Genomic DNA, 18,182 nt, shown 5'->3' with positions numbered 1-18,182 from the left:
TTTCTGCACTTTCACAGATATTAAACAGTTAATAAGCCACCGTTATTACACATTTAAATCTGAAGAAACACTAAATAAACAAAATAAAACAAATCACACAACTTCAATCCTCGGATTCTCACCAAAAAGTCTAGAAACTGTCGTCGATTGGTACCTCAAAATATTAAATAACACTGAAATTTTTTTTTTATTTTTTATTGCTTAGCTGGGTGGACGAGCTCACAGCCCACCTGGTGTTAAGTGGTTACTTAAGCCAACTTAACTAAAAGCACGAAATATTTTCATAAAATGTGATTTAGAAAAAATAAATAGGGATATTACTTTTGTAAGGGCAACAATTCGTAAATAAATAAAGGGAGAAAACAATCAGCTTTTCATTACAAACACAAAATTCTCTACAATTTTACACAATGTAAATGTCTGGGAAACGCTATCCCTTTGCATGTCCGATAAAAAAAAACAAAATTTGACAATCAGCTGCAAATATTGTGTTTAATCTATGATCAGCTGAGTGGAAAAAAGCGAATAACAATTAGAATTTCTCTTATTTTCATTGAACTAACAAGTAGAAACGTCATCCTTATAATAGGCTGAAAAATGTTTCAAAATACAATAAGGCATATCAACGTTTTATCAAAAAGAAAACTTCCTATTTTGAGGTTAGTGCCTTGTAAATAACATCTTTTTTCATGCAATACTATAAATTGTTGTACTTGTTCATTCCATAAATGAAATACCTGCAGGATTGAACTTACTTGTGTTATCATAAAAATTAAATAATTTAAGCTCACCAACCAAAATTTTCAAATTTTCAATGTTGCCCAAAAACCACCAATTTTTACCAATATTCGTCCTATATAGCTCTCAATTTGGCACTCACAATAAACAAAAAAATATATATCTTAATTCGTATTTTAACTTAAACAAGACTCAAGTAGCAATGAGTAGCAAAATATATTATAAGTTATCCATATTAAAGTTGCAAGTCTCCGCTTACCTATTACACTTACAAATTATAACTAATCCACTGATCATCATAATTTTCTCGATTCACATTCCAAATGACACAAAAAGGACAATCACCACAACACTTCACTTCACTTTCATTCACTTCTTGTGAGTCCGCGCGGGTGGATAGCACCACCCTGCCCAGTTCTGCCGTGAAGCAGTAACGCGTTTCGGTTTGAAGGGTGGGGCAGCCGTTGTATCTATACTTGAGACCTTAGAACTTATATCTCAAGGTGGGTGGCGCATTTACGTTGTAGATGTCTATGGGCTCCAGTAACCACTTAACACCAGGTGGGCTGTGAGCTCGTCCACCCATCTAAGCAATAAAATAAAATAAAAAGGCAGCGGCTTGGCTCTGCCCTTGGCATTGCTGAAGTCCATGGGCGACGGTAACAACTCACCGTCGGGTGATTCGTCTGCCTACACGGGCAATAAAAAAATAAAATAAAAATAACATTACACCATGCCTAAAAGATAGAAAAAACAAACTGTCAGAGATAGCCCTCCTGACAAAAACGAAGGCAACCATGAAAAAAGACAAGTAGTGTATCGAAAAATTGTCATCAGTCAAGTTTTTCAATGGCCATTGTTACAAAGAATGCTTGCAATGGCCGACTTTTTACATATTTTACTTATTAAAAGACATGCATAGTACATAGCAGCACTAACATCCAAAACATCTGAATTGATAGGCAAAGTCTACGAAGCACAATTTCACGTAATATTACTTATAGGTTTGATGAATTTGCGAAAACTATTTTAGAAACAGGAAAGAAGCACAAATGTTCACAGCAGGTAAAGTCTGCTGCATTGAAATTTTTTCAAACACAATGTACCTTTTAATGGTTGTGCCATTGCTGTGATCCATTAACAATAGTGAGCAAAAGCAAAATTAGTAGTAGGAGCAAAATTATAAAAAATATATATAGCAATATATTATATTGCTGTGAATTAATATTGATATTGATAATAAATGTATACAGTTTTACACGTACCAAAGCAGCGTACGAAGGAGAGGGCAAGACAACTGTGAGAGTTCTGAACAACGAATATGACCTCGGACTAATGATTGACTCTTTTGCTACTGTAAGTTATTTTTAATATTTTAGACAACCGATCTTTGCGCCTGTTTAGATCTTTATAGTAACTTTTAAATAGAGATACAAATAAATTTTGAGAAATCAATTAAGATAGGAAGAGACTGAGATCACTCGAGAGAAATCTCAATCGTATTTATGTATCGATTAACCAAGCTGCTGCCTACTTGTGTAGCCGCACAATATGTCCTACCACGAGCTCATATAGTTTATATATATAAATATACCATATACAATTACAATAGCCAGCGGCTTTGCTCTGTCCCTGGCATAGCTGATGTCCATGAGCGACGGTAACCACTTTTTTTTCTACCTTAGCTGATAGCCTTGAGAGGCTATTTCAGCGTAACCGTAACTAGTAGGTGAGCTCACGGTGCTCAAACCTAACGACGTTGCTAACACGAACCCTAGCAAGAGCCGGGCTTCGCAGAATGTACCACCGGATCGGAAACGCGACCAACTGAGAAGATCCGGCGAGAAGCTCAGTGGGCTGTGTCTGTGGGTTAATTTACTCGTCGAGCCCTTCGTCGCAAGCGACGGATTCGACGAGAACGATGACTGGGGTAACCACTCACCATCAGTTGAACCGTATGCTTGTCTGCCAACAAAAGAAAAAAAGAAAAGAAAGAAATGCAAATTTATTTAAGCGTTTTATTTTCAGTATGGCTTCAAGTTAAACAACGGCATCACAGTTTTAGGACCTATGGCCATATTTCCAAGGTAAATTTTATTTAACATTATTGCAACATGTTTGACATACTATGATGATCTACCCTGCAAGAAAAACACTTAACTTAAATGTATGATGAGACTTTTACTACAATAATTGATTTATAAACGACACAAATTGCTTATAATTATTTAACATTTATTTATTTAATTAATTAGTTGTACCAACGAGATAACTAATTAAATGGCAGAATTTGTAGGTGGTAATATGGTAATGTCACCTCACCTATAGATACAAACTATGGTACAGTAGTTGACAATGTCTTGATATTAACAATGATGATATTTAGAATTTTACAATTAACGATACACACACACGAACACATGATACGGTTAACCTCAATAATAGAGCAGAGCATATTTTTACATACTTAATTCCCAGTAGGATCGAGGGTCTATTCCATTATCACTGGACCGGTAGATGAGCTCAAAGGGGCTCACCCTGAGAGAATTTGGCAACATCTGCCCTAGCTAGAGCAGGACAGAGCTATATTGTAGACTGTATTGTTTAGTATATTTTTGGTCTCATTAAGAGTTTTATCTCATGGCAAATTTTTTTTTTGTTTGTTCGGTGGACGAATTCACGGCCCACCTGGTGTTGAGTGGTTACCGGAACCCGTACGACGTAAATGCCGCCACCCACCTTGAAGTATGAGTTCTAAGGTCTCACTTGTAACAGTACAACGGCTACCCCGCCCTTCAAACCGAAACGCATTACTGCTTCATGGCAGAAATAGGCAGGGCGGTGGTACGTGCGGGCTCACAAGACGTCCTACCACCAGTAAAAATTAATAATCATTCGATTAATTATCGAACTCCGACCGCATACCAAATAGCAATGAAAATTCCACTTAAATGGCGTTGATGGTCATTTTTCCAGAACGGTATTATCTTGGCAAGTCGCAGATTCGGATGACGTCACCGAGGAGTCCCTGAAGCTGTTCAAACTGCTCGAGCCTAGAATCGATCTGCTCGTAAGTACGTTTGTGTTGTTGATGTCTACGGGCTCTCGGGGCCACTCAACACCGGGTTGACGTGAGCTATTTTTTTTTGCTATGCTAATAGACTTGGGAGGCTATTTCAGCTTCGCCTTACGTGTAGGTGAGCACTCCGGGCTCAAACCGGAGGTGTTGCTAACACTGGCCCTAGCAAGAGCAGTGCCTCGCAGAATCTACCACCGGATCGGAAACGCGACCCACTGAGAATATCCGGCGAGAAGCTCAGTGGGCCACACGTCGTGAGTTCGTCCAGGCATTTGAGCAATAGAAAAAAAAAGGATTGTGTGGTTTTATGAAACCACGGTAAAAGTGAAACTTTTTTTCAAATTATAGACATTTAACTCTGACAAACAACATTGACATTAAACACTGACAAAAACAAACAAAATAGCGTGGAACACTGGCACAAATGAGTAATAGTCTATACCCTACACGGTCAGCTGTTGCGAACTATAGGCGCCGCCATATTGGCTTTGACTGCTCTGACGAGCGCCTTTCATTTTATCCCTACTCCGCGGCCGACCGTCCCGCGACATGCAACGCACAGACGAAAAAGTTTGAAACGATGTAATAAAAATTTTACTTTAAATATCCTTTCAGATCTTAGGCTTGGATACGACGGATCGTTCGAAAATAGACAAAGCATTCAGGGCGGCCCGCGCGAACGAATTGAACATCGAAATCTTGGCAACAGAACATGCCTGTTCCACATTCAACTTCCTGAACGCAGAGGGCAGGTGAGTTGTCTAAGGACGCGTCTAAATTAGTCTATGGCTTACCATAGACTAACTTTTACACGCTAGCCCTTTTTTTTTATTGCTTAGATGGGTGGACGAGCTCACAGCCCACCTGGTGCTGAGTGGTTACTGGAGCCCATAAACATCTACGACGTAAATGCGCCACCCACCTTGAGATATAAGTTCTAAGGTCTCAAGTATAGTTACAACGGCTGCCCCGCCCTTCAAACCGAAACGCATTACTGTTTCACGGCAGAAATAGGCGGGTTGGTGGTACCTACCCGTGCGGACTCACAAGAGGTCCTACCACCAGTAAGGGATAAGGATCCTACCACCACCATATGACTTTTTTATGGTGCCTACCCGTAGCCTCTGGACCCTCTTGATTAGTGACCGAGCTTATGGGGCTCAGACATCGCTAACATTAGCCCTAACAAGAGCAGTGCTTCGTTCGATCTATCACCGGATCGAAATCGCGACCCATTTTGAAGATCCGGCCAGAAACTCATTTCAGGTTTAGACCAGATTAAATTCTAAATTCATTCATGTCTTCATTAAATTCTATGATCATTGGAGATGCGGTCTAATTTATATTTACAATAAATAAATAAAACAAACGTCCTGTTTTATAGACCTGTTGTTAAATGTGTAGTTACCAGAGACATGACAATGTAACTGCTTCTATGATAGGACATTAGATGTAATTCTCAATTGTATTCTAAGACTCCACCTTTAAATCGAAACGCTTGGCTGGGTCGTGATAGAAATAGGTAGGTTATTGATGCCGGGTTTCCAACGCGCCTTATCAGCAGTGGCTTTCCCAAGTAGGCCTCATGAGAAACAGACTGTGGCAACACTGAAGAGAAATTTTGTCAATGATATCGAGGACTGAATGGCTATATTTTTAATTTTCTAGAACTTTATTTTACAATTTTTGTCGGTTTGTTGCGGCTAATCTCTGTAACGGCTGGACCGATTTTGACGGGACTTTCACTGATAGGTAGCTGATGATATAAGGAGTAACTTAGGCTACCTTCTTTTTTTTAGACTAGCTTCACTCTGCGGCGTCACCCGCTGTACGATAATAACTGCGGGTAACATTGCGGAACTCAGCTAGTACTAAATAAAACGCATATTTAATTAAATAGATAAGTATCGCTTAAACCAAATACCCTTTCACCTGTCGATATGATTTTCTGTGTGTTTAGATCCGTGGCTGCTGCCCTGATACCACCGTTCAACGTCAACATGAACGAAGACGATATGCTTGAAGTGAAGATGCACTACAGTGATATATTCCAGAAAGGATTCTCGAAGCCTTCAGGGAAATAAAGAAAATCACTGGCAACACTGTGTAGTGTGTGTAAAAGTAGAGATTTTTGTCGGGAGCGCGCAAAGTGGTTTGCTGTTTTATTTAGTCAATTTAGAAGTCAGATTTGAACGTGTAATGGTCGATTATGGAATGTTTCCTCATTGAGAAAATTCTGGAGCATAGAGAAATTGTTAAAAACGCTTCTTTTGTCGAAAAATCTTGGGAAATATATACAAAAATTCCCGACATTTTACCGATGTATTTTTTCTTACTTATTAGTGTAAAAAATTGGTATATAAAATAAATTATTAACACAAATACAAAAGTTGCACTAAAAGTTATTTTTTTATGAAGTGACTTAACACATAAGGTGTGTTGCAAAGACCAGGAATGAAGTAACAATATTTTATATTAACTATGAAGGATAGAAGTAAACCTCCACCATCTCAGTATTTTAAAAAGTGTCCGCTGAAAGGGTACGAATTAAGATGACGCCACAGTAGCAAGTGGAAGGATTTTATAGCCAGCGCCATAACTTACCCCACTTCACTTCAACCCGGCACACTTTGCTCTGTTTAAAACTGCTATATTCATATCATTTCCACTTCCTACATTAGCGGTATTTCGCTGAGTCTTCCAAGGACTGGATGTTTACAGATGGACGCTTTTTCAATTGGTCCCCTATACAAGATGGCGCTCTTTACATCTACCCTCCATAATATTAAATGTGATAAGGGTTTTTCTGTAAGAAACCGCTCCGAGAGCGTCCCGCTGTATAATTGCTGGTCCATTTTTGTCACCGATATCTCGTTTTAGAGCTCATAGACGTCACACCGAGAAGCCTTTTTAAGGCTTTTTATGAATCTAGTGGTAGAGCGTGATTCACGGGTCCTATACACTCTGGTATACATATGATTATAACATAACTAAGTTATATTTAAAGCTGTTTTCGTTAATACTTATTTCCTCTGTTAACTAATTGTGTTTATGTAAATATTAGTTGAATAAAGACATTGAAGAAACCTTATTAATACGCTTTTATTAGCTTCAGACTTATGTATGTTTGTAACGGAATCTTTGAACATGATTTTGACCCTATTCAAAACGTCGGATTAACTCGAAATTTGGTATACTTATTAAGGGCCGATGACAATTCAATATTTAAAAAAAAATGCATAAAAAACAAATATCTATCGAGAACGTTAAAAAACTCGCACTAAACACACTGGCATTGCCGATGTCCACGGACAACGGAGATATTACTTATAGCCAAAAAAAAACAATGTAAATTGGCTGTTCAAATTATTATTTTATAATAGTAATATTAAAAACAAATCTATGGAGAATGGATAGAATACGGAATTAATATGTTAGAGGAAGTCTGAAAAGTGGCAACTGTGACAGAGAAGTTGAGAAGTGCGCGTTTGGGATGGTATGGACATGTGATGAGACGAAATGAGAATGAGGTTGGTAAGAGAGTTTAAACTATGAACGTGGAAGGCTTTAGAGGAAAAGGCAGACAAGAAGAAATGGATGGATTACGTGAAAGACTATATGTGTAAGAGGGGAATGAGCGAACAAATGGTATATGATAGAGGAGTCTTCTTCTTCTTCTCAATCGTGTCACTCTTGACAGAGTGGTCGTGATCGTCATGTAGTGTTGGAAGGGGCAGACTTGATGCGTCGCACGATGTCGCGCCATCTCTCCCTGCTCGAGGCTATTCTACTGCACTCATTTAGGGGACCTCCTACTCCAGTTTTAATTTGGTCGGTCCACCGCATTGGTGGCCTCCCGCGCGGTCTTGTACCATCAACGTTTCCCTGTACAACGAGGCGTTCTATGGACCGGTCATCTCGTCGCGAAACGTATCGTCGAGGAGTATCGATGGACAAACATGGTGCGCCGACCCCAGGTGACTGGGAGAAGGGCAGGAGAATGATGATGATGATGATTGAAAACAAACACTTCAAACAACACGTTAAATTTCTAATTTATTCACAATTAAAACTGATACAATAAATAAATTCTTGGTTTTTATCAACAATGTCCGACGCTGATGCTGCTTCAACTTCTCAATCAAACTGAGTAAAAAAAAAAATAATTTATATTATTATATGCTTAATACAATGCAACGTAAAAACATCATTAGATAATATTATAGCATTATATCATTATAGGGAGTTTCAACTAAGAATGTGCAAGTCAATGACCTTGATCTGTCAAAGTTCGATTAAAAAGTATGGACAGCAAAACAAATTTTTTATCTTTTATTTTAGTGATTTTTTTGCCTAATTATGAAGACTTTTTTTTATTGTTTAGATGTTTAGACGAGCTCACAGCCCACCTGGTGTTAAGTGGTTACTGGAATCCATAGACATCTTCAACGTAAATGCTGCCACCCACCTTGGAAATCCCCCCTTTTCTCCTATATTACCTCTTGGACTCCTTGGGTCGGGCGAGCCACCTTCTGTTTTTTTTTTCTCTACGTAAGTTGATAGCCTTGATATGCTATATCATACTGAACGAGTAGGTGAGCTCACGGGGCTCAAACCGGAGTGATGCTAACACTGGCCCTAGCAAGAGCCGTGCTTCGCAGAACCTACCACCGGATCGGAAACGCGACCCACTCAGAAGATCCGCCGAGAAACTCAGTGGGCTGTGTCTGTGGGTTAATTTACTCGACGAGAACGATGACCGGTGCTTGAGGTACCTAAAAGGGCCGTTAGCGGATCGGGAGGATCCGTGATGACGTGACCGCGTTCTGTGCCTCTTACCTCTCTACAAGAAGTGCACTCCGAGCCCGAACTGGAGGCCGTGCGCGGTGCAGTCGTTGGTCCGGGCCTTCAGCGGCGCGCAGTAGTTCAGCTCGAGCCGCGCCACGCTGCCCAGCCGCAGCGCGACGCCGGCGCCGCACGACACGCGCGCGGAATTCGCCCATTCCCAATTCGTTAAACCATTATCTGACGAGTTCAATTCAATTTCAAATTCAATTCATTCCAGTCCACGTGGTATTCTTAATGAAAAATAATAAATATTAGGCTGTTTGGTGAAACAAAATATAATTTTTAATAATTAATTTGATAGAATGTTTTTATAGTTGTAGATTCGTTTGTATTCTTGAAGTGGTTACTGGAGTCATAATGTTACGCATGTCAACAATTGTTTGAAACGGTATTCATGAGAATTCATGACTAAGCTACCCCCTCGCTACTCTACTATAAATATGAGTGACTACTGTCGCACGAAACATTCCGACTAGAGCAGCCGACCGAGGCGGAGCTCTCTGTTTTTATCCTCTATACTTGAGATGCAATAAATGGAATTGATTGGAAGTGTAAGTCTTAATTACTGGCTACGGGACCGCTCAATACGTCCGGTCGTCCGTCGCCGGACCGCACTCACCGGGCGCCGCCAGACAGCCGGCGTTCACGAAGAAATGCGACCGGAACAGGGACGAGATCCCGTTCTTGTTCCGAAGGAAGGGCAGCGGCGCGTACACGTGCGCACCCGCCGCCCAGTACACCTGCAAGCAGCCGCGCCGTCAGGACCAGCCTGGTGATACCAGGGTGACCTCTCCAACGGACAGGACCATAGATAATACACATAATGTGTTTCGGTTTGAAGGGCGTGGCAGCCGTTGTAACTATGCTTGAGACCTTAGAACTTATATCTCAAGGTGGATGGCGCATTTAGGTTCTGGATGTCTATGAGATCCAGTAACCACTTAACACCAGGTGGGCTGTGAGCTCGTCCACCCATCTAAGCAATAAAAAAAACATGATAAAATTTAATCAATTTGTCTTAAAACAAATAAAGTTAGTATTGTTTATTATTATTATTATTTTGTGTTTAGTTATACAATAATTAAGTGCCTTAACTTTAACAACATATAAGTTTAGGGGCATCCGCTACAAGATGTCGATAGTTCACATACAAAATAAAAATATTTGTCTTAAAGTATCACAGTTTCAGAGACCTAATCTTGGAATTTAAAGCCGTTTAAAGTTTGAAATTATGAAAAAATGTAGTAGTAAAACACTTCTTCAGCTATTTTAGTGCTGTAAACTTAATTGAAGTTCAATTAAAAATATCGAAATTTTGAATGCTAATTTTTTTAAACCTACCTATGCAGCCTTGAGAGGCTATTTCAGCGTTGCCTTAGCGTGTAGGTGAGCTCACGGGGCTCAAACTGGAGTGTTGCTAACACTGGCCACAGCAAGAGCAGTGGTTTGCAGAATCTACCACCGGATCGGAAACGCGACCCACTGAGAACATCCGGCGAGAAACTCAGTGGGCTGTGTCTGTGGGTTAATTTACTCGCCGAGCCCTTCGTCGCAAGCGACGGGTTCGGCGAGGACGGTGACCGGTGCTTGAGGCACATAAAATCACCGTTAATGGATCGAGAGGATCCGTAATGAAAATACTATTATAACAATACGAAATAAAACGCGCCTTTAATTACAAAGATAAACCAAATAGGGTATTTGCCTTTCACTCTTCGATATGATTTGAGACAAATACCTCATGTAGAAGTGGACGGTTGGTTCATTCATCACTGAGGACTACCTAGTCTCTCCAGGTATTATTATAAAACAGAATCTCCTTTAATTTAGCCAAGGAATGGTCTTTGGTTGCCTCCACTTGGACCCACCTTTCCACCAGTGGCCTGGCCGTCCGAGTGCGGCCCCACCCCTCGCTGCTGGAAACCTCTGAGCGTCGTGGGTCCACCGAGGAAGAAATGATCAGGTATCTCCGTCCCGAACATGTCGTGCAGAACCCCTGCGGCTCCGGAGAGCTGCAATACCTATATTAAAATTCAATTCTACCGTCAAATTCGTCGGATTGTATTTTTAAACTAAGCCGTAACGACATTGTAATACGATCTTAGAACATTCTTCGTGTACAGATATGAATTATTAATAATAAACTAGAGTTTTCGCTCAGTTTTCAAAATTCGACTATAATTATTTCGAATCATAAGTTTGAACAGTATTATGATTCTATTGTCAAAGACTATTATGCCTCTATAATTACAGATTTCGCCAAGACTACACTATAAATAAATAACTTTAAAGACAAATAATATTAATCTATTTTTTTAAGGGATTTTATGACCTGGTAACTAAGACCTTTAAGTCATGTCTTATTTTAATTTATATTCTTATTTTTATGAAAAATGATAATATGGAGTGAAATGCGGCTTTGAAACGCATTGATTTCAGGTGATTATCAGCTTTAAAAAATAACGATAGTTTAATTCTTAACTATCATTATTCTTCACCCAGTCAGCTGGGGTCGGCGCAACACGCTTCCTCCTTCCATACTCCTCTATCATACATCATAGCAACACTCTCTTACTATGTCCTCGATCAATTCGTAGTTCTGCTGCGCTTGGAGCTCGGTCTTGAGGTGGGCCACGCCCCCGCCCAGCCCGGCCAGCTCGCTGCTGAACTGCACCCACGAGCCCTGACTCGGGAAGATCGCGTCGTCCCGGTGGTCCACCGTCACAATGTGTCGCAATATCGACTTCATCTGAGGACCTGAGGGGCGAGGGCGAATGACGAAAAAATGTATAGAGTTTAAACAGCGCCCCTACCGTCCGTCCGTAAAAAGAACTAATTCGGCACGAATGAATTGCCTACCTAAGCTGATAGCCTTGAGAGGCTATTTCAGCGTAACCTTAGCTAGTAGGTGAGCTCACGGGGCTCAAACCTGACGACGTTGCTAACACTGACCCAAAAGCAAGAGCAGTGCTTCGCATAATCTACCACCGTATCGGAAACGCGACCCACTCAGAAGATCCGGCGAGAAACTCAGTGGGCATTGTCTGAGGGTTAATTTACTAGCCGAGCCCTTCGTCGAGCAAGCGACGGGTTCGACGAGGACGGTGACCGGTGCTTGACGTACCTAAAAGCACCGGTAATAGATCGGGAGGATCCGTAGTGACATGTTTTGAGCGACGTCAAAGGGGCGAGCGCGAATGACGAACAAAATTAAATGTATAGAATTTAAACAGCGCCCCTACCGTCCGTAAAAGGAACTAATCAGCACGAATGAATTCACTTACTTTCGTTTCGCAATCAAATCGTCACGTTCTCCAAATCTTTTTTATATTATTTTAAGTGGGCGGACGAGCTCACAGCCCACCTGGTGTTAAGTGGTTACTAGAGCCCATAGACATCTCTACAACTATGTGTCACCCACCTTGAAATACAAGGTCTCAGTATAGTTACAACGGCTGCCCCCCCCCCCCCCCCCATTCAAACCGATTACTGCTTCACGGCAGAAACAGGCAGGGCGGTGGTAACTAGTTATTAGAAGATAAGTTGGAGATATAAAAAAGGACAAAAAAACTATAAGCACTATAAAATCACAAAAAGTATTTTATTTAAAGCTGATAAGAAAATGCAATCGATGTCTCCACGTTTTACCACAGCAATAATTTTAGGTTACATTGACGAAATTAGTTTGGACTACGTAAACATGTGAGGTCTTGTATATTACTCTATCATTAATTACTCTAGTCATTAAATATCTCAATTTCCTAACCCAGCATACTTCAATCAGTGAACAACTGCTCAATCCATATCATACCCTGTGCCTTTGCTAGCGCCATTTTGGAGGATTTTTGAACTGTTATTTAGTGCTGAAAGTGGGACACTTTTTCAAGCTTCTCTCATATAAGACGGTTCTCCTTACCTCTACCCTCCATATTACCATCGTATCGATACATTACGATTTCGATAGATTTCCGAACTGAATGCCAATCACTTTTATATCACAAAATTATCAGCGTGCCCGTATAGCGGCGTCCGTGACAGTTGACGCTGCCCACGGACCGCACTCGAAACACTAACCGCTGCTCTCGCGGACTTTGAAACTGGTCGTCTTGCTGAGAGCCGCCGTCTCCCGCACCAGGCCCTCCCACTGAAGGTTGTGCTTTGTCTGAAAGGTATTCATTATGAGATGTTATTTCTTCAACGACAGTCAAATGGCGGTCATGTCAGGTAGTGCGGGTAGGCGTTATTTTTTTCTCTACCTATGCTGATAGCCTTGAGAGGCTATTTCAGCTTCGAGACCTTAGAACTCTTATCTCAAGGTGGGTGGCGGCATTTACGTTGTAGATGTCTACGGGCTCCGGTAACCACTTAACACCAGGTGGGATGTGAGCTCGTCCCCCCAACTACGCTATAAAAAAAGTACTAAGTGCTAAAAACACAACCAAAACTTCATATTTTACAAGTTTTACGTAAGGCGCGCAATGTAAATGAAAATTACCGGCAAACGGAGGTGGACGACCTGTGGGAATACCTCTTACATTACGGCACACCCAAGCAACTTCATAGACTAGAATTCGTTGCATTTTATGCTACACTCACCGTTGGCGAACTCTTGAAGGCCAAATCCATTAGCAGACCCCGATCGAGCAGCCGGTACCCCGACCAGGGATATTCGTGGGTCTGCTGATAAACTGACGCTGATACACTGGAATTCAAGGTTTGATTGAAGAGAAACACCAAAATATGGAACAGAGCGGTGCTTTTGGCACGTTGTGATGGACATACCAGTGGAGGTATAATAGCTATTAAGCTATATCTTTATATATATAAAAAGCTGTACCCGTCCGCTTCGCTGGGCATTTAAAATTAACATTAATATTTATCACCCCCCACAAAGAATCTCATCATTAACGCCCCCGCAACTGGTGTAGGGAGTCCAACGCTCATATTAATATTAGCCTATCCATTAAGTACACGTATTTTCTACATGGACACCAAGTTTCAAGTCAATCGGATGCATGGTTCAGTAGTTATAACGGAACGTCCGTAAAAACCACTATAGATTTATATATTACAATATAGATTATACAGTACGTGTGTATGTCACTGAACTCCTCCTAAACGGCTGGACCGATTTGTATGTTTTTTTTTGTATGCATTTGGGTGGTGCCCTGTATGGTTTAGATTCACAAATCAGCCCGGTAGATCGCGCTGCAGTCGGTATCTAGATATCTATAGTGCAACTAAACGGCTGATATGATTTTTTGTGTCTGCATTCACAGGACAACGTCTGTCGGGTTCGTTATATAGATATATAAAAGTTAATGTATGTATGTTCCTTACGGACTCCGAAGCGACTGGATCAATTTTCGAGAAGTTTTCAGGATACCTTAAGATTGGTAAAGGAGATGATTCTGTTCGGTAGTGATCCGACCAAAGAACAGCCAATAAAACGGCTCGGGGCTTGACTGACTGGTGGTAGAACGTGTTGAGTCCGCACGGGTAGGTACCACCGCCCTGTCTATTTCTGCCGTGAAGCAGTAATGCGTTTCGGTTTGAAGGGTGAAACAGCCGTTGTAAGTATACTGAGACCTTAGAACTTATATCTCCAGGTGGACTGTGAGCTCGTCCATCCATATAAGCCGTAAAAAAAGCAGAGCTTTACAACTTACATAGGCACGAGGGGTTTATGAGGATACGGTTTGGTAGCGGTGACATTGAAATTCGATGTGCTTCGATAGCCCATGCTGTATTCGGCTTGAAGCTTCTCCCCGCGGCCGGCGATGTTTGGCATTTTTACACCTTTAAAGAATATTTTTTTACCAGAAACAGACTACGCAATGCAATGCGAATTTCAGAAATCAGATGACGCAAGGTCAACGAACTTCATTTTAGATTACCGGTTCAGTATATACTTTATAGCATCATATTAGTAGACGAACGAAGGATCTCATACTGCTACTCCCAGGTAGATCCATATAGATTTATAGATATAAGGGAGACTGCACATTGGAGGATTTACAAAAAAAGACTACGGAATCCGATTTAGTTGTAAAGTAATAAAATATAACGGCGTTCACGTGGTCATATCTGTACCCTACGTCACCCACTTAACATCAGCTGCGCAGTAAACTAGTTCAATGAACTAGGGCAAAAGACAAAGATTGTGAACGAAGATCTACGTGAATTCAATTAAAACAAATTAACTTAAAAATATTTATGATAAATTTTATTTACCTAAAACCAAATTTCCCTCGTTCTCGCTGACTGTTGTGTTTATTCCACCGATGACGCGAGATAGCTCTTTAACTTGAAACGTTACCTGCGAATTGAATCAATTTCAACGCCATCTATACGCGAGCGGCGGAACCACGCAATCGCTATCCAACTACCTCCATTAGTGTCTAATTATCTTTTTTAATATGGCAATGTACTTCTTAAGCTGCAGTGTTGCCAGGGTTCACTTTAAATTGTTTGTTTGGATCATTTAAAGGTTCGTTGGATTCATTTAAAAACACAACTTTTTGGATTCTGATATTAGATTGCCAGTTTAAAGATTCAAATTAACAATTAATAATCGTCATTTTTTATAATCTCAGTACTTCCTCTGTAAAAGATTTGAATGTAGTCAAACGAGATAGGCGCTCAGCACACCACACGCAAAATAGAGCTGTGATTTTCACTAAACTAGCCATTTATTAATCTATTTTATGTATATTATTCAATGGCCAATTTAAATAAAATCAAAAAGCACACTGACTTGTGTACTTTCACTAATACTAAGTGCATAGAAAAACAACATCATTACACATTTTACATTATATTTGACCAAATATGAGCGTGGCATAATATTCAAACCTTAATAAAACTTACGAAGAGGACTCGATTATACCCATCTTTAATTTATAATTAATAAAATTTTTGAATATACCTCCAGTCCTTCGGGTGTGGATCCAGGTCCGGACGATACATCTATGAACACACCGATGTCACGAAAACAACCCATTGAATCGAGGGCGCGACGAACCTTCGAAACGGATTTAGTTTTAGTAAAGCTATGCAACAAAAAAAGGATTTCGCTGCATTTCTTCCGCTGAACCATTAAAGCCACTGGAAATTCAAATGTTTCTTAGACACTTACCTTGTGAGCTCTAACAATAACATCCTCAAAATCAGTTGCGTGAAATAGATCGTCGATAGTATTCTTTATAATGTCATCTTTTGTACGATTCAAACCATCAACGTGCACTCTATCAACACGAGCCTGGAAGCATAAGAAAATTATCGATGATTGAAAGGCAAAAGTGACTAAGCGACAATAACTGCTTTGTACATAAATGATTGGCAATAACCGATTTCGATGTGCAAAAAAAATATATTTCTAGGTCTATTAAAATCATTTCAATCCTACAGCTACTAGCTAGATTCTACTACAGCTGGATTCGTTAAAATAAATTTTGTTTTCAGGTATTTCAACTTTAAATTAGTCTACTGTAAAGTTGAGGCATTGTCGCTTAGTCACGTTTGCTTTTCAAGCGTCGTTATGTTCATTTTCAGGATACAAATTTATATTCCGCCTTCACTTAATAGATGGGTTGATGATGGACTAAAAATGACTTAGATAGCCAGAAAGCATAATACTCTCTTGAGAGAGGAATTACAGTAAGGGTGTTCTAGTCTTAGACGGACTGTCTAAAAGAGGTTATGCCAGAGAGGTTGTGACTGCAGATGTGATGGGCCTTAATAGAAAAAGAATACATGCAGCTACTACTCCACATACGAAGATAAGGAAATGAAGACTCTTCCAAGGCATAATTGAACTCAGCCAAGTTCAAAAGTTCAGCATTTATATTTTTTCAACAAAACTATGAGAATACTTTCTGCCACATATCCACTGCCCAAGTGCTGGTATTAAATCACATCATTATACATAATAATGTGCTCTCTAATTTAATAATCTAATAGTGGACATAATTAAAACTATTTTAAAAGTTTAATCTTGCATTGAAAATTTTTTTTATTACTTCTACCACTTCAAACTCTGTATGGATTTTGGGATAACCGGGGACTGTTCTCTGGTCATACGTCTTGTGTTCTCTGTCTTACATGATACAGAACTTACATAATTTTAATTCTGAAAGAAGTTTAGCATTGTTCCTGTTGTCAGCTGAATTCTGTGTAAAATTAAATAGTTAATATGTATGAAAGCGGGTCAACTTACTCTTACTCCATCTAATTTGATGGTGGGTTTTGGTATTGGTTCCTCGCCCATTTCGACTGGCTCTTCAAAAACAAACAGACCGCCGCCAGTGTCGCCAATATCGTGCTGGTTTGCCTATAATCATGTAGATTTTTTTCAATTCTACTATACGAATGGAACACAGGTCGGCATATCAAAGGAGATGCAAAAAAAGAGGTTAAACAGCAACTATATTAATATCATAATCCCTTTGCCATTATTCATAGTTCAGTGAAGCAAAATTATAGAACAAACCGTGGACTTATATGCGAATTTTTGAGTTCAGGTATAGCTTAAAAATCTTAGTTGTGATCATGTTTTGAAATAATGTTTAGGTAGGTACGAAAGTTCGTACAAATTTTTTGTTACTATATTGCCTTGAAGAGTAATAAAAATTATAGCTTACCTTCGCGTGGACAGTGCCCATTTTGGTTTTTTAATTGTTTTAAGTGTATTTAAAGGTTGATTATTAGTTGGATAAAAAGAATAATTTGGAATTTTAAATATTATTTTGAATTACATAAAATTCAGCTGTGACAGCTGACTTTGACATTGATTCTTTTTTATTTCTGGCAATTAGAAAAGAAATTATACCCATATTTACACCTAAATAAAAATAAGCATGGGGTACCTACTCAATTCAGACAGTTTCCTTTCTACTGCCCATGGACTTCAGCAATGCCAGCGGCAGAGCCAAGCCGCTGCCTACCGAAAATACATTAATACATTTATATATTGTGTAATGTATTTATATATAATAAATGTAATACATTTATATATACTAATACATGTCAGAGATTGTGGTATCAATTGGTTTGTTTGATTTTTTCACAATTTAACTTATTTCAGTTTACTCCCTGAATTATTTTTCATTTATTAACAATTCAGTATAGATGGATTCGTTAAATTTTAGAAAGTGAGAGAGAAAATGCGTAAAAGCCTCATTCTATTGAATATTTCACCTGTCTCCGCGTTTCAAACATTTTTTATCTCCCAAAAATTGCATAATGAGCAGCCGTGTCTTACTATAATTTTATTTACTTGTTGAGCTTGTTCGAGGTGCTTAAAATTTAAAATATATGTTAATATTTTAATTATCTTTACATTTAAATTGGTAGTAAGGACAGTAATAATGGAGAATTGAAACAAATTCACTGCATGTGGCTTATTAGGTTCTCCTATTTTTTTATTGAATTCAATTTTTAGTTAACATATTAATAAGAGATTCATTCTCAATCTAAATTTTAAAATTTACATATCATACGATTTCATTCCAAAATT

General features: G+C 39.4%; 2 protein-coding genes across 2 annotated transcripts; one reads left to right on the top strand and one right to left on the bottom strand.

Annotated features, from left to right (window-relative positions):
* The first annotated feature begins 468 nt into the window (after nt 1-468).
* On the top strand, nt 469-6,908 carry LOC114246550 (NADH dehydrogenase [ubiquinone] 1 alpha subcomplex assembly factor 3). The gene is made up of 6 exons (XM_028179125.2): nt 469-659; nt 1,992-2,094; nt 2,767-2,825; nt 3,715-3,808; nt 4,433-4,569; nt 5,778-6,908. Exons 1-6 carry the CDS (start codon nt 598-600, stop codon nt 5,899-5,901), a joined length of 579 nt encoding a protein of 192 aa, XP_028034926.2. The 5' UTR covers nt 469-597; the 3' UTR covers nt 5,902-6,908.
* Nucleotides 6,909-7,847: 939 nt separating this feature from the next.
* LOC114246552 (sorting and assembly machinery component 50 homolog A) lies at nt 7,848-17,477 on the bottom strand. The gene is made up of 13 exons (XM_089737346.1): nt 17,308-17,477; nt 16,884-16,997; nt 15,804-15,926; nt 15,594-15,689; nt 14,900-14,984; nt 14,335-14,464; nt 13,262-13,367; nt 12,740-12,827; nt 11,241-11,422; nt 10,534-10,686; nt 9,285-9,405; nt 8,657-8,842; nt 7,848-7,963 (listed from the first exon to the last, which is right to left on the bottom strand). Exons 1-12 carry the CDS (start codon nt 17,326-17,328, stop codon nt 8,661-8,663), a joined length of 1,401 nt encoding a protein of 466 aa, XP_089593472.1. The 5' UTR covers nt 17,329-17,477; the 3' UTR covers nt 7,848-7,963; nt 8,657-8,660.
* Nucleotides 17,478-18,182: the final 705 nt, after the last annotated feature.

The sequence above is a fragment of the Bombyx mandarina genome, chromosome 23 (genome assembly GCF_030267445.1).
Source record: "Bombyx mandarina strain Sakado chromosome 23, ASM3026744v2".
In the NCBI taxonomy this organism is placed as follows: domain Eukaryota; kingdom Metazoa; phylum Arthropoda; class Insecta; order Lepidoptera; family Bombycidae; genus Bombyx; species Bombyx mandarina.
The sequence above is the reverse complement of the archived record's forward strand: the minus strand, read 5'-3'. Positions and strand labels throughout refer to the sequence as shown.

Excerpts from the sequence above, each read along its gene's own strand:
- LOC114246550 (XM_028179125.2), top strand. The coding sequence starts at position 598 with ATGTTTCAAAATACAATAAGGCATATCAACGTTTTATCAAAAAGAAAA. Across the intron at positions 3,809-4,432 it reads AGCCTAGAATCGATCTGCTC|ATCTTAGGCTTGGATACGAC; the intron begins GTAAGTACGTTT and ends ATATCCTTTCAG. Across the intron at positions 4,570-5,777 it reads TTCCTGAACGCAGAGGGCAG|ATCCGTGGCTGCTGCCCTGA; the intron begins GTGAGTTGTCTA and ends CTGTGTGTTTAG.
- LOC114246552 (XM_089737346.1), bottom strand. The coding sequence starts at position 17,328 with ATGGGCACTGTCCACGCGAAG. Across the intron at positions 14,465-14,899 it reads CGAGGGAAATTTGGTTTTAG|GTGTAAAAATGCCAAACATC; the intron begins GTAAATAAAATT and ends TATTCTTTAAAG. Across the intron at positions 8,843-9,284 it reads CGGCTGTCTGGCGGCGCCCG|ATAATGGTTTAACGAATTGG; the intron begins GTGAGTGCGGTC and ends TGAACTCGTCAG.